The sequence below is a fragment of the Rhinatrema bivittatum genome, chromosome 8, assembly GCF_901001135.1.
Source record: "Rhinatrema bivittatum chromosome 8, aRhiBiv1.1, whole genome shotgun sequence".
NCBI classification, from domain to species: Eukaryota; Metazoa; Chordata; class Amphibia; order Gymnophiona; family Rhinatrematidae; genus Rhinatrema; species Rhinatrema bivittatum.
This window is the reverse complement of record NC_042622.1, coordinates 75,560,187-75,583,494: the sequence shown is the minus strand read 5'-3', so window position 1 is coordinate 75,583,494 and position 23,308 is coordinate 75,560,187. Positions and strand designations below refer to the sequence as shown.

The following is a 23,308-nucleotide window of genomic DNA, read 5'->3' as shown; positions in this document are numbered from 1 at the left end:
CCAACTCTGGAGGACAGCCTAGAAAAAGCACTAGTGAACAGAACGTGAAGGTAAACGCCTGCCTAGGCGCGCGCGCGCGCTCTCGCGCCGGCTGTACGCCACCTTGCAGAAGGGCAACATACCGTAAAGTCAGACAGGCTTTCCGGAAGCGCCTGCGAGTATGGGCGGGCAGGATCTATGCATAAATACAGGGGGCGCTCTCACTTCTCACCTCCTCCACTGGGTACACCCGGGTACTCACCTGCCGGATCCTCTAATGAGCGGTGGTACAGCTCCTGGTAACACTGGAAGGTCGGCACATGGGCCGCCTGACACAAGTCAGGAGCGGCTCGATATAGCTCGCCCTGTGGAGCACACTCTGGGACCGCCATACTTAGCAAAACAAGAGAACAACCCCGGAAACGAGTTACAGTTAGTGGCTGAAACGAACTATAAGCTAATTTCCGCGGGGAGTCGAAGCCTGCCAACGACTTCAACAGAGTCAGACACGTAAAACATTCACACCCCTTGTATTGAAAGTACAGCGATGGAAAACCTGCTGAAGGAAATCCCGAGGGCGGCGAAAGGGGCGGCTCCTAGGCCAGACTATTGCGGGAGTGGGAGGTGTGTCATGCGATGGAGGGAGGCTCCCGCGGCCAAGGCGGCAATAGCCGAGCACCCTCGCCTCAATCAAAAATGTGTGCTGTCGCGAGGATTGTGCTGCCCAACCCGGCAAAGGGAAACTCAGCCAATGCCACTGCAGGAACAGAAAAGCACCACCCACCCCAGTGTGTGCCACCGCGGGACTGAGAAACTCTTCCCGTGCTCTCTCAGCCACTGCTGGCAGGTTGCCAATTGTTTTGAATTTTTCTGGATTGTACAGATTTTGGGGGTACTTTCCAGAGAAAGGAGAGCTAAAATGTTCAGAAATGTCCTGATTTTTTGCCCTCATGCTGCAGGTTAGCCCATTTTCAGTTTGTATTTTATTTTTTCTTCCTGGGAATTTATCAGTGTTTATTACAGATAAAACAGCGGATGACATAATGCCTCTGTATTGCTCCATGGTGAGTCCGCACCTTAAATAATGTGTGCAATTCAGGTTGCCACATTTCAAAAAAGATATAGTTGGATTGGAGAAGGGTAACCAAAATGATAAGGGGCATGGAATGGCTCCCCTATGAGGAAAGGCTAAAGGAGTTAGGGCTGTTCAGTTTGGAGAAGAGACGACTGAAGGGTATGATAGAGGTCTACAAAGTCAGGAAAGGACTTGACAGGTTAATGTAAATCAGTTATTTACTATCTCAGATAATAGAAGAACTAGGAGGCACTCCATGAAGTTAGCAAATAGCTCATTTAAAACAAATCAAGAAAACTCAGTGCATAGTTAAGCTCTGGTATTCATTGCCAGAGACTATGATTACAGCAGTTAGTGTAACTGAGTTTAAAAAAGATTTGGATAAGTTCCTACAGGAAAAATCCATAACCTGCTATTAATTAAAAAGCAATCGTAGCTTGAGATCTGTTTTAATGTTTGGGTACTTGCCAGGTACTTGTGACTTGGATTGGCCACTTTTGGAAACAGGATGCTGGGCTTGATGGACCCTTGGTCTGACCCAGTAGGGCATATCTTATGTTCTAGCAAACAAACCCCTCATTTATCAAAATGCGCTAAGGTGTTTTCGCATGCGTTAAGGGCTTATCGCATGCGAAAAGCACCGTTAATGCATGCGATAGTACCATATCGTATGGTGCGATGCAAATCCAAAAAAGAGGAAGATTTAAGGGCGGGAGTGTGCGGGGTTTACCGTTTTGCAAAGCCCTATCGCACGGCTTTAACGCCGATTTTAGCTACAACTTTTTCAGGAGCATTAAGCCGTGCGATAGCGATGTTTTTCGTGGATGCAGGTTTTGGAAGTTTGAAGCTCCCAGAGCGTCCACCTAGCTATCATAGTCCTTAGCAGAGAGAGAGAGACCCCCTAGATAGGAATTTATATCTCTATGGGAGGCCCACCTAGTAACTCGAAGTGATGTACGAACAGAACAGTGTTCTCTTGTGAACATTTGATGACCCTCGGAGTGAGGAAACTCACCCAAAGATGAGATTTGTGCAATTGTCTCTCAACCTAGCTTAGGAGGTGGTGTAACGAAGGTTCCTTTGTAAGCTGCTCATGTGGGGCGTTTGGAAGTGAAGAAACGGAAGGATGGGGCGGGTGCTAAGTTGCGGTCAGCGAAAATGATGAGGAGTTCAGTTTTTGATGTGTTTAGGGCCAGGTGTAAGTTTGTGAGGAGGAGGTTTATGGCGGTGAGGCAGTTTTCCCAGGTTTGGATGGCCTTGGAGAGGGATTCTTGTATGGGGATGAGTATTTGGACATCGTCCGCATAAATAAAGTGAGTGAGGCAGAGGTCGGAGAGAAGTTGGCAAAGGGGCAGCAGGTAGATATTGAAGAGGGAGGATCCTTGAGGGATGCCTTGTGTTAGTTTGATTGGTGTGGATTCCGTGTTTCCAATTGTGACTTTGTAGGATTTGTTTTCGAGGTATGATGTGAACCAGAGTAGGGCTGTACCTGTGATGCTGATTTCAGTAAGGCGGTTAATTAGGATGTTGTGGCTTATGGTGTCAAAGGCGGTGAAGATGTCCAGCAGGGCGAGGATATAGGAGTGCCCGTGGTCTAGGCCTCTGAGGATGGTGTCTTGAGAGGGAGATTAGTAGAGTTTCCATACTGAAAAACTTACAGAATCCGAATTGGGAAGGGAATAAGATATTGTGGTTTTCTAAGTGATCTGTGAGTTGTGTGTTAACAACTTTCTCCATGATTTTTGCAAGGAGAGGAAGGTTTGAGATAGGCCTATAGTTTGTTGGGTCCGAGGGATCGAGGTTGAGTTATTTGAGGATAGGCTTGACTATGACCTGTTTTAAGCAGTCAGGGACTTTGCCATGAGAGAGTGAGCAGTTGATTCTCTCTGCTATAGGAGTGGCAATTGTGTCAGGGATAGCTAAGAGGGATTTGGTGGGGATAGTTTCAGAAGGGTGCGAGGAAGGGTTAGTTCTCCTTAGGATGGTTTCGATTTCAGAGGGGGAGGTGTCGTCAAGTGAATGTAGGATGGCATTAGGGGTTTTTGGGAGGGTGTTTGTATGGGGGGTAGAGGTGGGGAAGCGTAGGAGGATTTTCGCAATTTTTTCTTTAAAAAAGTGGGCAAGTTCCTCGCATTTGTTTTTGGACTCATGTCAGAGATGGGGGGGTAGTGATTTTGTGAGGCTGGCTACATACGAAAATAGGGCTTTGGGGTTATATTGGTAGTCGTGGATTCTGGTTGCGTAGTAGTCGCGTTTCGTTTTGAGGATGGTGGATCTGTAAGAGTGTAGTGAGAATTTGTATGAGGCCAGTTTGCTGTGTGAAGGGTTTTTGCACCATAGAATTTCTTTCATTCTAAGGTCATGTTTAAGTTTCTTTAGTTCAGGGGTGTACCAGGGCATTTTTGGCGTTGTGTGAGTGATTTATCTCTCTGGTGGTAGGGGGGCAGAGTTTATTAGCTATATTATTAGTGATGATGTTCCAACTGGAGAGAGCAGATTCAGGGCTTGATAGGTCCAGAATGTCTGTGGAGTTGGTGAGCGAAATGATAAGTTCTTCTTTGCTACAGGGTTTTCTGAAATGTATGGTGTTGCTGTGAGAGGGGCGAGGGGTGTGTGTTTGCTTTAAGGATAGATGTGCTTTTATAAGGGTGTGGTCAGACCATGGGACAGGGGTGGAGGAAGGGGGGTTGGGGGAGTATATGCATGAGTTGACAAAGATTAAGTCAAGTGTGTGTGGGAGAGGAAATGATTTGGTTGAAGCCTAGGGCGCTGAGGGCATTGAGCAGGGACTCACAGGAAGTGGAGGGGGGAAGGGCGTCTATGTGGAGGTTGAAATCTCCCAGAATGATGGCAGGGGTATCTGTGTTTAAATTGTAGGTTATAAATTCAATGAGAGGAGAAAGGTTATGATCGAGTAGTCCGGAGGGGGTGGGGGGGTGTAGACAAGGCATATTTGGAGGTTAGGTGATTTAAAAAGGTCAATTTCAAATTTGGGTGGGGTGGTGGTGCTTATGGCTCTTAGTTTAAGGTCCTTTTTGGCCACTAGAAGTAGACCTCCTCCTCTTTTTTTAGGTCTTGGTAAGGAGAATAACTCATGTGATTTGTACGTCGGTATAGAAAAGTTAAAAATAAATAAATAATAATATGATTGCGTGGGAAGCTGGTTCAGGAGTACTGTGTCTGAGTGTTTAAGCCAGGTTTCTGTGATGGCACAGATGTCTGGCTTGCAGTCAATAAGTAGGTCATTTAGAATGGGGTTTTTTTTTTCACTAATGATTGGGAATTGAAGAGGATGATGGTAAGGGTAGTGAGGCCGAGGAGCTGTGTAAATGGGGAAAACATAATTGGTATCAGAGATTTGCGGAGTGCGGTGGGGTTGGTAAAGTGATGAGTTATGTGTCGGTGTGTGGAGTGTTTGATACCGGGGATGGGGAATGTTGTTATGGAGGGCTGCGTTGGTGAATTGTAGAAAATTGGGTGGGAGGGGTGGGGGGCAGGAGTATTATTGTATAGGGGTTATTTGGAAAGTCGAGAGAGTGTTAGAGCAGTATGGGAGTATTCTCAGGGTAGATAGTCTTACAGGGGAGGGTAAAAATCGCAGTGTAATGCGTTGAGAAGTGCGCCAGAAGAGACCCAGGGGTTTCAGAGTACCAAGGGAAGAGCAGTCAGATGAGGGGGGGTGAGGAATGATTTAGCCAAAGGGAGGAGGTAACTTGTATAAAAGGTGGTTCTGGTAGGCTCAGATTGTAGGGTGTTACTCGAGAGAGGGAGTAGTATGTTCTGGTGATAGGGAGTTTGTGGGAGTTATCAGTACAATAGATCGGGTGGGAGAACGAGATAGATAGAATTGCAGTAGGGGGGATGGTGAATGATCGAGCTGCTGGGAGACAAGTAAGCTAGGATCTAGGAAACAGCGATAAGTTGCCAGTGCGGTCAGCAATCAGAGGCACTTGGGGGCGGCATGAAGGGGCAGGCCCCTTTGATGTGCTCCTTAGGCGCACAGCGCCTGCGACCTGCTTTTTTAAAGGGCTGTCGCTCTGGTCACTTGCCTGACATCGAAGTGTGCGGTTCATTAGGTGGCCCTGGAGGAGGGAGATTGCGATTCGGCATCCGATCAGCCGCGAATTGGTGCGGGTAGGCCCGGGACCCAGACGGGTCTGCGCCGAGGTGCGCGGGACGAGACGCTGTGGCCGGGAGCGGAAAGAGAGCACGATGCCTGCGACCTGCCTTTTTAAAGGGCTGTCGCTCTGGTCGCTTGCCTGACGTCGACGTGGGCAGTTCCTTAGGTGGCCCTGGAGGAAGGGGGTTGCAGCCTGCATCTGCCAAAAGGCGGTAGTGAGTTCCATAACAGCTCTGGAACTTACTCCAGAATCATCATCCTCCTGAGAGAGAAGCAGACAAGAGTGAGCCATCAGGGCGCAACAGGAAGATATCTGTAAAGTCATCACCACTGCTTCAAAAGCCTGCTTAAGGATGGCCTCAATCCTTTTATCATGTTTATCCGTCTAGGCTGCTCCTCCCTCTACAGGGATAGTCATCCACTTAGAGTCGGCACAGATAAGCACATCCACTTTCAGGAAACACAAGCGCTCTCTCACCGTTGGAATGTCCAACCCCCTTTGAAATTGGCCTCCAGAGCATCCCATTCAAGATCAATTAATTCTTGAATGGCTTCCATAACAGGGAAAAAACAAGAGGCTTTAAACAAGGAATCCAAAATGGGATTCTTCGTCTCAGACAAGGAATCTGCCCCAGGTACACTCAGTTCTTCAAGGTCTTGGAAATCAGGGTTGGCAGTTCATCCCTATGAAAGAATCGTAATGTAGTCCAATACGGTTCCAGTACCGGAGAAATTTCCCTATCCTCCAGGGAGTCAGGATCTACCTCATCATCAGTGCCATCCGGGTTCCTGTTAGGAATACCTGCTGACCGAGATGTGCTTTGGCGTTTAAACATAGGACTGGAAGGGGGAGGGGCTACCGGCTGAGGGTCCGACCTTACAGGATGAGTTGAAGCTGAGGATTGTGTCTGAAGAAAGGAATGCAATCCTTGAAAAAACTCCAACCAAGAAAAGGTAGAAGGATCCAGACCAAAACCAGAAGGCACTGGAGTGGGTCCCACTGAGCTGCTATCTTCTGCAGAGGAACCGTCAAGGGAGTACCAAGGTCCGGTGAACCTCCAGACCAACATCAGACTGGGAAGAACCAGGCCTAGCAAAATCAGAGGAAGACAATTCTCTCTGAGGCTCCAAGCAGCACTTTCACATGTTAGAAGGCACTCCAGGCTGAGATGCCTGAAATATGACAGGCACCACAGAGAGAAAGACGCTTAGGCTTTTTGTTCACTAGCACCATTATAATGTGTACCCGGCCGGCTCACACTGAAAAAAATCTCAAGTTCATAAATTTTCTGCGCACAAAAAATTAGGTGTCCCAAAAGTAAGTACCGCAAACAAGTGCACAAGCTGTGCGCCCAAACCTGGGCACACCACAATAAGCAAAAACCGTGCGCACAAAGTTCACGCCCAAACAGAGTGCACAATACGTACAGAGCCGACGCACTGTGCACACAGACGTTTCTGCAGAGAGCAGTACAACACGCACAGAAGCACACGAAAATGCCGCCATGGCCTACCATGCGGCACACAGGAAAGAAGCCTAACAACAGGGCCTAGCCCACTCAGGCTGCCCAGTTCCCCAAACCCCTCAGAAGCAGAAACGAACATCGGGATAGCGCACCAAGCACGAAGACCAGAGGAAATCCTGCAAACCCCTCTATTCTGTCTCTTTTTTAAAAATGTATTTTTAAAACTTACCTGAGTTGAGCCCTTACCAGCTGAGTACAGAGAAGGTCTCCGGCTGCGGGGGGGGGGGGGGGGGGGGGAGAGGGCACTTTCCATCACAGTCTTGCTCAGCTTCCTGCATCTGCTGCCTTTAAACTGTACAATCAGCTAAGTCCATGTCAGCCTACCCGGCTACCGGACCAAGGCTCACCTCTGAGGGACCACGGAAATCATCTCAGGAATTCTCAGCTGGGGGCAGGAACATCTGGTATCACCCACAGGAGAGGGGGGCTTTCTATAATTTTTGTGTAAATTCTTCTTCCAAAATCTGAAGCAATCCCCATAGGGAGATGCACGTCCAGCATCTGCTGGAGACTGAGAATGCTGGCAGGCTGGTTTCACTGCAGGAGTATATATACTGTGACATCAGCTTGCTCCATCTTCATCTGCTGGCAGGGGAGCTTAACCAACTTGTTCTGAGTCCATCTGTCTAAAAGCTAGGAAATATAGCAGATTGGTGAGGCAAGATTTCCCTTGTGTAAATCCATGCTGGCTGTGTCCCATTAAACCATATTTTTCCTGTACATTCTGTGATTTTGTTCCTTATAATAAAACCCTTGCAGATGCATAGGGTTCAAACATCGATCTTGATTGGATGTTACCACCACCCATAGGCACAGGATTGGTGGGCTCCTGATATGACTTCATCTTAGCCAGATAACAAAGGTGTAGCACTAACAAAAATAAGGATCCAAGAGGTGCGCGCCACTCTTCTGCTCCACTTTTAAATGTGCTATTCATCTTATCCAGTACATGTATGCAAAATTTACACACAGGATAATGAGATATATCAGGAGACATTCACTGAACAATGCTTGCTTTATGGCTAGATACAAAGAGCCCAATATTCAAAGCTACTTAGCAGCCACTTATTATCTGGCTACATTCAATGGCTGCCACTTAGCCAGATAAGTCACTAACTAGATAGCCAGATAAAGTTGTGGGTGGGCAGTGGGTGGATCGGGTTGGCGCTACTTATTCAGTTAACTTAGCCGGATAAGTAGTGATAGTCACACTTATCCATTTAAGTTAACCGGATAACCTAGACCTGCCACAGAGCAGGTCTTACTTAGCTGGATATAACATCTGGCTAAGTGGTGATTTTGACAGGGATATTCAGCAGCATAGCCGTGCTGCTGAATATCCATGTAAGTTAACTGGATAAATCTTATCCAGCTAACTTATATAAACGTTTATCTTTGAATATTAGGTCCAAAGTTTTTCCAAGGCCATAGCTTAGCAATTCTGTGTCTGGGGTGTACCAGCAAATTGTTTTTACTTTAATTAAAGATTCTGCCATTGAGTCATTGCCACTGACATTAGGAACTATATATATTCTAATTGGAAAATGTCTGTGGGGCTAATGCAAGATTTAAAAAATTAAGGCTGATCTCCAATCCAAATGGATGGGGTATGAGAAATAATCAACATAAATCAGACCTGGTACTCCTTCTGGGAGACAGCCAGAGCTGTGCCGAGAAGATATATTAGCTATATAATGGAAATTAAACAAAGATATTTTGGAATTGACAAAACAATTAAGCATAAAATAAAGCTAAATAAGGAAAATACAGAAACAAAAAAAATGTATTAAGACAAAAAATATTGGGGCAGATTTTGAAAACAGCACGCGCAGGGTACATTTGTGCGCGCTACCTGTACACCCGATTTTATAACATGTGCGCATGTTATAAAATCCAGGGTTGACGTACGCAAGGGGGTGCACACTTGTGCACCTTGCATGCTCCAAGCCCTAAGGGAGCCCCGATGGCTTTCCCTGTTCCCTCCAAGGCCGCTCCAAAATCGGCCTCGGAGGAAACTTTCCTTCCACTCTCCCCCACCCCCATCCCTATCTAAATCCCCCCCACCGTGTTTTCAAATAGTTACGATGCCGGTGCACCATCCCCCGGCACAGGCTCGGTGCGCGCAGTAGGTTTTCGGGGTTACACACGTAACACTTTGAAAATCTGCCCCATTGAATGTAAAATTGCATCAGAGGGCAACCTCTTCTTTGTTCTCCTTAAAGCATTTTTATTTGGAAAATAGGTTGGTAAAATGCTAGCTAATTTGATGCGAGGCAAAAACAAAATGTATATTTCAGCCTGAAACAATTGTTCAGATTCATTAGAATCATCATCGCTGCCTCTTCTCCCTTCCGGGCTGAGGGCTCCCGCGCAGTCGGCGCACACCCATCGGGGCCCCAGAGCCACCTCGACCTCAGAAACCTCCCAGCCCGATCCTCCACATGGCGACGGACCGCCCACCTACCGCGTCATCAGCAGGGGCAGCAAGCAAGACTTAAATCCAGCCTGTTCTGCCGGCGTCTTTCTTCTCTCGCCGCCTCTTCTCCCGTCCGGGCTGAAGGCTCCCGCGCGGTCAGTGCACACCCATCGGGGTCCCGGAGCCCTGGAGCCACCTCGACCTCAGAGACCTCCCAGCCCAATCCTCCACGCGGCGACAGACCGCCCACCTACCGCGTCATCAGCAGGGGCAGCAGGCAAGACTTAAATCCAGCCTGCTCTGCCGGCGTTGCGCACCGAAGGAGCGCGACTAAGGGGCCTGGCCCTTAGTGCGCCCCTTTGTGCTCCCCATTTTGCCCCACCCTCCACCTTCCTTCCGTCATCTGACCTCCATGCTCTAAACGCCGCCTGCCTTTCCCTTTCACCTCCCCCTAACCCCCTCTCCCTTTGTTGAAACCCCCTTGCCCTGTACTATCTTATCACCTCGCCCTCACCTCGGTACACAGGACTTCCCCTTCCTCGAACTCTCATGTCTCCTAAAACACTGATATCCAGTGCCTTATTTTTAATTCTCCTGTTACTATCTACTTATTAGTGCACTGACTTGTCTTCTATTATTGCTCTGTTTGTTTTCATCACTTGCTGTACCTGACTTTATCTTTCTGTATCAACCATGCCCCCTTCGCCCACTCCACTCCCTCTGCTTTTCCCATCCCCTTTTACACCCCCCCATGCTCAGACCACCACTTCTTCGCCTCCCTAACCCCCAAGCCCAGCGCAAATCCCTCCTCCGCATCCTTATCTCCCCCCTAACCCAACTCCTTGGCCTCACTACATTATCCCTCATGTTATTTAATGCTCACTCCCTCTCCAAAAAAACCCAGATCCTTAAGGACCTCATTCATGACCACAAACCGGACACTTGTGCAGTTACCGAGACCTGGCTTAAGGACACTGTCACTGTTATCTTGAACCAGCTCCCTGCTTCCTCCCATGACATTTTCTCCATCCCCAGACCCAAAAGGAAAGGGGGAAGCATCCTCCTTATCACCAAAAAAACCCTCAAATTCAGGTCTCTGAACATCAACCCCCCCACCTAAACTGGAAGTTGGACTCTTTAAATCCTCTGACCTCCAAATTTGCCTCGTCTACGCCCCCCCCCCCCCCAGCCTCCTCAAACAAAACCCCTCCCCCCTTATTGAACTTGTATCCAACAACATAAACTGTGAAAAGCCTGCCATTCTACTGGGGGATTTTAATCTCCATGTAGACTCCATCCCCCGTTCACTGTCCTGTGAAACCTTCCTTACCGCCCTTCAGGCCCTAGGCTTCACCCAAACCATCTCAGACCCCACGCCCAAAGCGGGAGATATCCTAGACCTCATTTTCACCAACTCCGTTATCCAGGTCCCAATTCCCCCTACCTGTACCCCCGTCCCGTGGTCTGACCACGCTCTCATTGAGACCCACTTCACCCTAAGCACGGCTAACACCTGCAACCATTCTCAGAACAACAATTCTTTCTCCTACCGCAAAGCTTGCACAACTGAGGAGCTCACCACAGCTCTCTCTGACTCGCTGAACAATCTTGATTGCTCCTCCCCCGACACGGCACTCACCACCTGGACCACCATCACTCAAGACATTGCCAACAAGATATGCCCCCTCATCACGAGTAAGCAATGCTCCACTCACTCAAACAATAAACCCTGGTACACAACGCAATTGCACCAAATGAAACACAACCTCAGACTCAAAGAAAGAGCGTGGCACAAAGACCCCACTCCTCAGCACTCCACCTCCTACAAATCTTACCTACACGCATACCGTCTGGCCATACAAAATACCAAACGTGACTACTATTCCTCCAAAATCCATCAATACTCTTTCAACCCCAAAGCCCTTTTCTCCTATGTCGCAGCCCTCACTAATCCCTCCACCCCCAACATCGCTGAGGATGAGGCTAGCACGAAATGTGAAGAACTCGCTTGCTTCTTCTACAATAAAATAGCTAACTTACTCCTCAGATTCCACCTTCAGCTACTCACATGCCCCACCCACCCAAACCCTACCATAGCTCCCCTGCTCAGAAAAACTCCCTCGACTCCATTGACCTTACCTCATCTAAGGAAATTGAGACTATCCTCAAAAAATCCAAGCCTGCATCCCACTCCTCTGATACTATACCCACGAAAACACTTCTCTCCATCCCTAATACCATTGCTCAACCTCTAGCAATCATTATTAACTGCTCCCTGTCCACTGGTTCTATCCCCGATCCCCTTAAACACGCAATAGTCAAACCCCTCCTCAAGAAGCCCTCCCTTGACCCCAAAGACCCAACCAACTACCGGCCTATTTCCAATCTCCCTCTCATCTCGAAAATCATGGAGAAGGTAGTAAACACGCAGCTCATGGAATTCCTAGAGGACAACAACACTCTACAAACTGTTCAGTTCAGCTTTCGCAAAAATTTAAGCACCGAAACCCTCCTATTATTCCTCACAGACCTCCTCCTAGGTCAGAACTTCCTCATTGCCTTCCTGGACATCTCTGCGGCTTTTGATACGATAAGCCATGATCTACTCATTTCCCGTCTAGCTGACATCGGCATCTCTGGCACTGCCCTCCTGTGGTTCAGATCCTATCTAACTAACAGATGCTTCTCTGTAAAACTTGGTACCTCTGAATCCTCTCGTTTCACCCTATCTCAAGGAGTGCCTCAAGGCTCCTCCCTCTCCTCTACGCTATTCAACATATACCTCCTCCCCCTCTGTCATCATCTAACTGATCTTGGACTCAAATTCTACATCTACGCCGATGATGTCCAAATCATTATCCCTATCCATGAATCACTAACTGCTACTCTAAGCTTCTGGGAGAAATGCCTCTCCTCTATCAACTCATTACTCACCTCCCTGCAACTCGCACTCAATTCTGCTAAAACTGAGCTCCTCTTCATCCATAACCACCAAGCCTTTAGGCTAGCCCCACCTATTGACCCTCTGACCACCTCCCTTATCTCGCAACCCTCTGTACGGAACTTAGGCATCCTTATCGACCCTCATCTGAGCCTTAAGAACCACATCACCTTTGTCATAAAGGGAGGTTTCTATAGGCTCATGGTGATAAAAAGGCTCAAGCCCCTATTCCATACCCATGACCTCAAAACTGTTATTCAAGCCACTCTATCATCCAAGTTAGATTACTGCAACTCCCTGTACCTTGGTCTTCCCTCTTCTACCATCAGACCTCTCCAGATTCTTCAAAATGCCACAGCAAGGATAATTAGCAATGCACACAGATCATACCATATAACCCCCATCCTTAAAGACCTACACTGGCTCCCCATATCCTCCCACATCCTTTTCAAAACCCTGACCATTGTACACAAAGCTATCTACAATCATAATTCCTCTTGGCTCAATGAACCACTTCTACTCACTCAATCCGCCCGCCCCCACCAGAACGAACCACAAATGTACCCTTCTAGTCCCCCCACTTAAAAAGGCCCGTCTCTCAGTTACAAGAGACCGTGCCTTTTCAATTGCCAGCCCTACCCATTGGAACACTCTACCTCAAACTCCATCTGGAACCCTGCCCTTCTAAATTTAGAAAATTGCTAAAGACCTGGCTTTTTCACCAGGCTTTCCCCGATTAATATATATGACCCCTTGCATCCTGTCATCCCCCTCCCGTCTTCCACTTGTGCTTTTGTAAAATAATTAATCTTGTAACACTTGTTTAGTTGTATTTTTAGCTAACCATGTTACTTTCTTTCTCGCCTCTCTCCTTTTTAATTTATGAGGCTCGTGGTTATCCACCCCCCTACCCCCTGTTATTTGTTCTTTCTACCTTTTGTTAATATGTAAACAGATATGATGTGTACTTTAATGTTGGTACAGAAAAGCTGTTAAATAAATAAATAAACAAGTCAGTGAGATCTTTAGGAAATATTATGAACAATTATATAATGCAGACATGGAAAATTTTAAAGAAAGAGAAACATTTCTTGCTGGGATACCTTTACCTACTTTATCCTCTCAACAATTGAGGACTTTAAATGCCCTTCTGAAAATATCTGAAATCTCATCTATCACAGAACTCTATAATTTCAAAGCACCAGGTCCTGACAGACTAACAACTCACTTTTATAAGATTCTAAGTCCAACAATATCAGATAGTTTTCAAGCGTTGTTTGAAGGTATGATTTCCAAGGGGAAAATGCCAGAGCGAGACCAATATTTACCATCTTCTTAAAGGCCTATTTCTTTATTAAACTAAGCCATAAAAAGTTTAGCAAAAATATTGGCCAATAGACTTAAATTGATCTTGCCTGACTTGGTTTCTTTAGGACAGGCCAAATTTGTTAGAGGAAAAAAAATCTAGCATATAGTAAATATATGACAGATTTTAGTTCTACTAGAGTTTTCTTCTAGATTTCAATTTGTAGGATTTGATGCAGAAAAACCATTTGACAGGGTCTCCTGGTCTTTTCTACATGCAATAATGGAAAGATTTGGCTTCTGTGGTTTTATTAACGTGATACAAATTCAGTACTCAAATCCTATGGTTTGCATCTGGGTGAATAATATGTTTTCTTCATTTCAGATGTCTCTTATTTATTTACATTTTGGAACCCCTGGAGCTGGCCTTTGAGAAAGTATTAAAGAATGTAATGAATGTTAGAAGCTTTCATCCTTTAACAATTCTGTTGTTTGCTGATATCATCATGTTGTTCATACCAGATGCCAAAAATAATTTGGGAAAAATGTTAGATATCTTCCACAATTATGGAAGCCTTTCTGGATTCAAATTAAATTTAGATAAATCAGAAACTCTTAATAATTTAGGAAATTTGCTAAATGACTGGGCTGATTTTCCATTACACTGTGCAAGACAATCCATTCAATATCGTGGAGTTCATATTCATAGGGTAACTACAATTTAAATATCCCATCTATTATTTGAGTATTCAAGAATAAAATGCCAAGCTGGGTGCAATTTCCTATATCCCTATTAGGGCATATAGCTTTAATCAAAATGGTGTTACTACCAAAATTATCTCTTACAAATGCTGTCATTAGTGTTAAAAAGATCTGACAACAAATTGTTGACTAGTATTTGTTCAAAACCTTTATGGAAAGGTCGTAGGGTGAGAATTTCTATTGCTAAACTTTCTATCCCTAAAACAGAAGATGGATGGGGAGCACCCAATTTGAAATATTACAATTTAGCCTGCCTGATGAGGTCCTTAGGGGATTGGCTATGGAACAGCAAGTAGTATTCAGATATCGAGATGGAACAATTTCTAATGGCTCCCTGTGATCTACGTTTTCTGTTGCATATCAAGAGTAGGGACTTATCTGAGCTTTGACAATAATCTGTTGTGAAAATATGCAATATGCTTGGAAAAACATTCATCAATTACTGTCTCTTCCCTGGAAATCTTCTCTTTGGCTGCTAATTAGAGGCAACACTTGGTTTCCACCGGGTGATTCATGCAAAATATTTAGAACACTGACACAGATGGGAATTGAAACATTTCAGATCTTTATTAATAATCAAACCAAACAAATCCATTCCTTTGAATATTACCAAGTACAGCTAGGAGTTTGCTTAAAGAATTCTCTGGCATATTTTCAATTAGCTAGTTTTATACATACAAAACTTAGAATTTGCACACAGAGTTACCAGTCTGGAGCATTTCAAAGACTACTGCAGATATATAAGGGCTAAAACAGACATTGTTAATATCATATAAATATCTACAATCTGCGACCTCTTATAATTTAAAAGTTTTAACAATTATAGAGTACAGATTTAAATGTGACAATTTTAGAAGACTATTTATACTCTGGAATTGTTATGATGCATAAATGTATAGATTGCTGTACTAGAAAACAGCAATTATGAATTTTCCACCGATTAGTCATCTCCCGCATAGAGCTTGTCAGATGGGTATAAGTTAACACTTCATCCTGCCTTAAATATTCCGATGTACATGCCACTTTGTGTCATGGCTTATGGGACTGTATCTCCATACAAACATTTTGGAGAGAGATTCTAAAATTTGTGTCCACTGTCTTGAAGAATCAAATTCCTCTCTGACTTTGTATCTTGGGTATAACATCTGATATCACCAATTGCTCTAAATATATAATATTGTTTGTGCTAAAGGAGATATCAAATGGATATCAAATGTCAGGGGAATTGGATTCAGACAACAACCACCATGGGCCCCAACTTTTACAGTCTGGGTTACTGATACACAGACATAAGGGACAAAGCACAGACTGCTTCTACAGCCAAATCCAAAAGCAAAGCAAGTCAAGCAGCACTGTCTGAATTTTCAAGAAGGCTCCTCACCCAGTAAAAATGTTGCTATGTAAATATATAAGGCTTAAGAGTATCCTGCACGGAGCAGATACTTGGGGTTACCTACACAGAGTGGCAGTTATTACTCTTAACAGAAACTTGGGGTATCCTGCACGGAGCAGCAGTTACTACCCTTAACAGAAACTTGGGGTAACCTGCATGGAGTGGCAGTTGGTACCCTAAAAAGAACGATGGGCGTAACCTGCACGAAGCGACAGTTACTACCATAAGAAACTTGCTGGGCACACTGGATGGACCATTTGGTTTTTTTCTGCCGTCAATACTACGTTACTATCTTATTGGCTTGGCAGAACTATTGCATTTGTATTATAAAACATGGACGTTGAAGTCATCAATCCAAACTACATAGTTTCAGAAGATTTGGGGTGCATTCACTGGAAGTTTATCTAAAGATGTGCAAGATAAATTTTCATCACCAGACCTGCTCTGAAACTATAGATATTTAATGAGTGCCTGAAGTATACTTGTTTAGGGGTGGAATATGTGGATTGTTTGTTGGTTGTTCTTTGATGACTCAAATGGAATAAAAAGAGGAGAGAAACCTGAAGATGAAAAAAAAAAAAAATCACAGCAAGTGAGAAAGCAGAAAAACATTTTTTTGCTTTGGTGAAAGAAAAGTGACCAAAGAGACTCGCATGGCGGTGGCTATACAGCAACACTAGCACATGCTCAGAAAAATTTGGGGGTCTTTCAGAGCTCTAAGAATGCATTTTGTGTCAATGCCATTGGATGACATCACTCGCTTGTTTGGCTGAATTTGTTTCTGCTAGTCTACAGAGAAATTACCATCCTCGCTTTACCTGTTCCACACCACTAAATATTTTATAGACTTATATCGTATCTTCTCTCAGCTGTCTCTTCCCCAGGCTGAAGCCCCTAACCTGTTTAGCCTCTCCTAAAAGGAAGGCATTCCATCCTCTTTATCATTTTGGTTGCCCTTCTCTGTACCTTTTTTGAGATGGGGCGACCAGAACTGCACACAATATTCAAGGTGCAGTTGATACAGAGGCATTATGATATCCTCTATTTTATTTTCCATTCCTTTCCTAATAATACGTAACATTCTATTTGGTTTTTTTTAACCAATCTCGTGCACTGGCCGAGGTTTTCAAAGTATTGTCCACAATGATTCTGAGATCCTTTTCCTGGATAGTAATGTCTAATATGGAACCCATCATTTTCTGCTTATAATTTGGATTATTACTATATACATCACTTAACACTTGTCCACACTAAATTTCATCTGACATTTAGATGCCCAATCACAACAAGGTTCTCCCACAATTCCTCATAATCGGCTTGCAATCTAAGAACATTGAATAATTTTATTGTCTGCAAATTTGATCACCTTATTCTTCACTCCCTTTTAAAGAAGATTTATAAATATATTAAAAAGCATCGGTCCACGTGCAGATCCGTGAAGCACCACACTATTTACCTTTCTCCATCCACTCAGTCCTACTGTCTGTTTCCTAACCTTTAGCCAGTTATCATTCCACAATAGGGGAAGATATGGCCTTGGATAAGGTCCAGATGGAAGCAGCTCAGTCATTTAGCCATCCATAGATTGGAAACCAAGCGAACACAAGCACAAAAGGAAAATAACGAAAGATCAACTCCATTACTTCATCAACTGCAGGTTTTTGCCTGCGTGTCAAAGATTGGTCTGATATCCCATCAACAGACATATAAAGAAACTTGGTCAAAGGGAGTTATTGAAAACATATGATGGGAGACTCCATTATTATGCACATTAGTTTGAATAGGTTAACATTTTTCTTCAACACTTTTTGACACCATTACTTTTGTTTTGTTATTAATATTATCCTGACATGACAGTGCTTCAGCAAATTTGCCTACATCAGGGAAATTCTAGTATGTCAAAAATGTATACAAGCCAATGCATTCAATAAACAAAGGAAAAAGACAGAAAAATATCCAAAATGTACAAAAATCTCCTAATTGGTAAGCATCAAAAAGTCTTTCCAGGTGGCTTCTCTGGTAATGGCGATGATCATCAAGCCACAGTGAAAACTAACTTTGTAAACTTGATTACAAATGCAATTACACTTTTGTTCCTGGTTTGTTTGTTTTTTTATTACATGTTTTCCAAAGTATATCAGTTTCAGACAGCTCTCAATGTAACAAACGAAGAACCATACTGAATATAGGACATACTAGTATTTTAAACACCATTGCCATATAGACAGCCCTTGATTATGTCTTTCTATTGTTTTGCCTCAGGTCTGCAGTGATAACCAGTTAGAGTTTAGTGTTAAGGTTCAGAGTATGTATGTGCTATAGATTTCTAATATCTTGCTGTGAACACAATGTAAAAATATTTTTCTGATTATGTGCATGTCTTCAATTTGCTCCAAAAAGGCAAAGTTGTGGAATGCTTATGACATTGGTTTTCATCGTTTTGCTGTTTCACACACCTCCTTCTAAAAAGAGGATGAAGGAGCAGTGCCCCAAGAAAGGCACGGTGTGTGCCAGGAATTTACAGCCTCAAAACAAAGCACTTTCATTTATTTCCAAGGGGCAGAGCCGCATTAGGAGGAACTAAGTATTTCTTCAGATTTTAAGACATTTAGAAAGTCTGCACTTTTATTAGGGGAAATAATGGTACTAAGTCATAAAATTCTCAATTCTAATTTTCTCACGAATAAAAGAAAAGTGCACGTGTCTGCAAAGCTCTCTCCTGTGGCAGAAGTGCAGCTTTGGCTGCTGCACCCCATTGTACCCCGTCGTAGTTTGCGCTGTTGCTCACAACAGGAATGGGTTGTCCAGTACAGCCACACCTGCTGCTACCCCACCATTTTCATACTGTACATCCTTAGTCCTCAGAAGGTGTCCCACTTGCTTGTTCAGCAGCAGCTCTCGCTCTTGCCTACAGGGAAAGAAATGCAAGAATATCCTGAAAGTATTGGCATGAGGAAGAGAGAGAATACTAACTGCAACAGAAAACATTGGCTTCAAGTAAGGGCGAATGGGTGTGACCCTTGACCCCACCCCCCCCCACACACACACACAAACCACACGCTGGCTGCAAGTAAAGAACAGGTATGATTCTGAATCCACCCCCAAAGCATCCACCTGCATGTTGATTGTAAGGGTAAGCAGGCAAGTCTCTAAACCACATCTGCCTTAAACCTGCTTGCTATCAATGAGGGCATGGTTCCAATTCCACCACTCACCTGCTCTCCCAATGCACACACATATATGCTGAGTGACTGCAAGGCTATGAACCCCCCTCTACTTAACCCAATCCATACACCTGCATGCCGATTGCAAGTGAAGGCACGAAGGCCTGGCTCTGATTCCCACCCACTCCTCACTACACATACCTCCATAGTGTAAAGCATGGATGAGTATTTGACCCCCATTCTCTAATGCACACATCTGAAAGCTGCAAGCAAGGGAGAATGGACAAGGCTGCACTCACTCAGCAAACGACCAGGAAAAGAAAAGGTAAATTCTTCTCAGGAACCTAATGTATACAAGAATATTCCACATGCCATGAAACAAGAAAAACTGTTTCTTAACATTTTGAGCTGCTGTTTCCTCCTGATTCTTTGGGTTTCTAGCTTAATTAGAACCAACCTATGTGGGGTTATGGCATTAAAACCTTTCACAACCTCCACCACACCTGATATATCCCCTTCCTACTCAGCCCAGCCATCGTAGCAGAAGTCCTTACCTAGGGGGCCAGAAACTGCAGTTCCCTTCAGAACCCAAATAAACTGAACCCTAAGTCTGGCCATAAGATGTCGCTGTTGAACAATGGTTGAGACTTCTTCTGCAAGCAAAAAAAAAGTGGTGTGCCAATCTTATATCAAAGAACAAAGGGTGTTTTTATTCCAATAATGCAATTTAAAAGGTTTTAATACTTAAGTTAGATGTATTTATATTATTTGTTTGAAGTAAGATTAGCGCACCAAATTTATTTTTTTTTGCTGTTTCTTAGCCATCATTTTTTGTCTTTTTAGATTTGCAATGAAACAAAGTCTGCAGCATCACCACTCTAGTGAGCAAATAAAGCAGACTTCTGGTTTAGAAATCAAATCCAAGGGTGCCACATGGCAGAGTAGAACACTATAATGGCCTTAGAGAGCTACATTTTTTAAGTTCTTATGCAATTTTATACCTGATATAGACTCCAAAAATGCCCAGTTCAGATATGCACTCTGTTAAGTGGAGACCACCACCGACTTTCAGTAGGTAATTCTTCACAGGCTGGGGATGGATTTTATCCATCAGAATGTAGGAGCTGCGTTTCTCTGAGCGTCCATCCTTCTCCAGAACCATCTTAATCTTATCACCATAGATATTGTTTCCTGAGAAGAGTCAGAAAAACAGTTAAGAACATAAGAAATGCCATGCTGGGTTAGACTAAGGTCCACTGAGCCCTGCATCCTGTCATGGACAGTGACCAGTCTGGGTCACAAATACCTGGCAAATCCCAAAAAGTAGATCAATGGAAGAGAGTCTCGGGAATGTGGGGGTCATGGGATGAGGGTGAAAGGGGGTAGACTCGGAAATAATCTAAGAAAGTATTTTATTACAGAAAGGGTGGTAGATGCATGGAACAGTCTCCCACTGTATCTGAATAAATGAAAGCATGGGACAAGCACAGGGGATCTCTGAAGGAGTATTAGGGACTCTACAGCTGAGAAGGTAGGGTATATGGGCAGATTAAATAGCTCATATGATCTTTTTCTATCACTAAAGTATGTTTCTACTTCTTGTTACTCACTTCTAAGGATAACAATAGCTTTCTTTAGTTTACCTAGCTAATAATAATTATGGACTTTACCTCCAAGACTTTGTCCAAACCTCTTTTGACTCCTGCTATGCTATTCACATTGACAATATCTTCGGGCAACAGATTCTACAGATTGACTGTGTGTTAAGTGAAAAAGTACTTTCTATGATTTGTTTTAATTATACCAATTATTAGTTTCTCTTGTTTTAATATTATTTGAAAGGGTAAAAATGGTCTACTCATTCCACCCCACTCATGATTTTATAAACTTCTGTCATGTCCCTCTCAGAAGACTCTTTTCTAAGCTGTAGAAGCATCATGGGGAAGTTGTTTCATCCCCTTTATCATTTTTGTTGCCCTCTTCTGTAACTTTTCTAGTTCCACAATGTCTTTTCTTGAAATGGGGTGACCAGAACTGCACATGTAGCGCCCCTAACAGGAGGTGTGGGGAAAAATCTGCCACCAATTGCTGGACGTGGGCTACAACAGAAGACCCCCACTAGCCCACATGTGATAGGACCAGATGGGAGTTGCAGGTTCTTTAGACACTGGGGAAATGACCCAGGTACCCCTCATTCAGTGCTATTAATACCCCTATTTCTGAGATGGATGACACATGACAAAATACCACATGCTGTAACACTTAAATTGGTTTTGCTTTTAGTTGGTGTAGAGAATCATAAAGGCAATCATAAAACAGGAAACAAAGGAAAATGCAAACAGCAGTAAACAGAAAATAGAACAAATATATACAGATGAAACATTATCAGGATAGTACTTTCTGTAATGCAGGCAGACCATACGCAGCAATGGTATGGGCTCTAAAACTATACCCAGCTTTCAGGATGAACATAAAGCATTAGAGATATACCCTAGCCCTGAGGTAACCTTGGCACCAGGGCATTAAAGGGGTGTACCTACCTGCCCAATACAGTCCCCACTCCTGGTTGTGTAGACACACCACACAAAAAATAATTACAGCAATGAGAGCCCAAGACTTCCTTAGAGAAAAGGGAAAAGAACCCACTGGTCCCAAAATGCTGCAATGGCTGATATATGTGAACCCTCCTGGGCAAATACTTTTAGCTGTATAATTTAATAAACATGCCTCACAGCCACTCAGTGCCTCCTACTGCTTTCCTCTGCTGCCTGCCAGCCCCTACACCCCCCACCCCCCCTTTTTCCATGCTCAGCCGCAGAAAAAAAAAAGCATCGGAAATCAATAGGCATGGAAACCAGGTGGGCCACAGTAGCCATGGCCCGTCCAACTTTGGGCAGGGTATGGGTGGAGTTTGGGTACAGAAAGACCTCCTCTATTCTCCAAACATAGGGGGACAGGCTACACAGCCCAAAAGAGGGCAGATTTACTTAACAATCCTCTACACTCCCTTCAGCTCAGTGTGTCTATCTTTTGAGCTGCTGCTATTCCTGCAAAGTGCTGGTGCCTTTAATCAAATGCATGTGGTTTCTGCAGGTTAGCCTCTGCATGCCTTCTATCCTTTCTGCAGCCACGTGATTAAAACGTCAGCTGTTTGAATCACAGGCCATTCCACAGATACAGAGTGCCACGTGGATCAAAAAGCTGATGTGTGAACCATGTGCTGCAGAAAGAACAGAAGAGGCTGGCAGTGGCTGCAAGAGTAACATTCATCTGGTTAAAGGCACCATTGCTGGGCAGGAGTAGCAGCCTTGGAGGAACAGGGACACCAAGTCACAGGAAGGGAAATGATTGGCAAGAACAGTAAACTGATTTGGAGCGCCTTGGAAAAGAAGGAGTGGGGGAAAGGAGCTAGAAGACTCAGGAACTAGGAGAGAAAAGAGGATTTGATTGGTGGGGGAAGGGAGGAGAGCAGATGAAAAACGGGACTAGGAGATAGGGTGGGACAGAAGGAGGAGGATAGGACTCAAAGACTGAGGAAACAGCAAGGATATGGGAATTTGAGGGGAAGAGCAGAGAAAACAGATAATTTGGGATTTTGAGGGTAGAGCTGGGGACTCTGGGGTTTGGGGGGGGGGGAAGAGCATGAACTTGACACGTAGTGGGGGAGGTAGAACAGATACTTTAATGAATATGTAAATCTTGTGATATTACACTGTACTTATATGCAATTTATGTAAACCGTTGTGATCATTCGCTGGAACGACAGTATATAAAAAGCATAAATATTTGTAGACTGACCAGGGCATTGGGGGTGTGGGGGGAGGACAGTGGGAACTTCGCAGTTGGGTGGATATGAATGGGGGGCTATAAAATAGGGTGGGGAATATGAACGAGGTCAGAGATGGGGATGGAAGTTGAAGAAGAGCTAAAAAGTGGACTGGGAAGAGGGTGACAGGCAGTGGAAAGGATGCCGGCGCCATGGAAGGGTGAGAAAGATCAAAGGGCTAGGTTTGTGAAAGGGGTAGAAGGCAGTGAAAGAGGATAATTTTTAAGGTTATATATATGGTTACATTGATTATAAACCTTTTATGGTAAATCTGCTTTTTTATTTTGAAACAGAAACAAGCAACACACAAAGAGTGATATATGATACATAATGTAAAAAAAAAACCCCCTCATAACCTGGCTATTCAAACAAGCTTTTCCCTAATCGGATGAACCTTTCTCTCACTCAGGAATGATCTATCCCGGCTCTCTAAACAAATCTGTTTACACAATTATGGAAGTACGATCTCCCTCACTAAAGGTCTAACGTTCTCCTCCCTTATCTGGACTTACTATCTTATATAGGCTTATTATTGTATATTCACTCTCATTTAATTTATTGTGTTAGATTTGTTTAATTTATGTTCTGCTCCCTACTTGGTTCACATGTTAACAGCTTCTAATTATATTTAACCTAGATCTATTCCCTGGTTCCCAGTTCAATGTAACCCCTGTTCTATGTAATGCTTTTTGCATTATTCTGTTTCACTGTAAACCGATATGATATGTAATTTCCCACATGAATGTCGGTATATAAAAGTTCAAAATAAATAAATAATGGGTACTTTTACATATCATACCA

The 23,308-nt window shown here is 44.0% G+C and overlaps 2 protein-coding genes across 3 annotated transcripts in view; both read right to left on the bottom strand.

The window, feature by feature from the left end:
- Window positions 1-632, bottom strand: part of ACSS2 (acyl-CoA synthetase short chain family member 2) — a 196,116-nt gene extending 195,484 nt beyond the window's left edge. The window contains exon 1 of one of the 2 annotated variants that reach the window (XM_029611497.1): window positions 242-632. In XM_029611497.1, the coding sequence (XP_029467357.1) occupies window positions 242-371 (130 nt within the window). In that variant the 5' untranslated portion in view covers window positions 372-632. The remainder of the gene's footprint in view (window positions 1-241) is intronic. The other variant, XM_029611496.1, reaches the window with a different exon arrangement.
- A 14,036-nt stretch (window positions 633-14,668) lies between these two features.
- The window catches only part of GSS (glutathione synthetase), a 153,080-nt gene continuing 144,440 nt past the window's right edge, over window positions 14,669-23,308 (bottom strand). The window contains exons 12-13 of the mRNA XM_029614256.1: window positions 19,683-19,872; window positions 14,669-18,425 (exon numbers count right to left, since the gene is read on the bottom strand). Of these exons, the coding sequence (XP_029470116.1) occupies window positions 18,302-18,425; window positions 19,683-19,872 (314 nt within the window). The 3' untranslated portion in view covers window positions 14,669-18,301. The remainder of the gene's footprint in view (window positions 18,426-19,682; window positions 19,873-23,308) is intronic.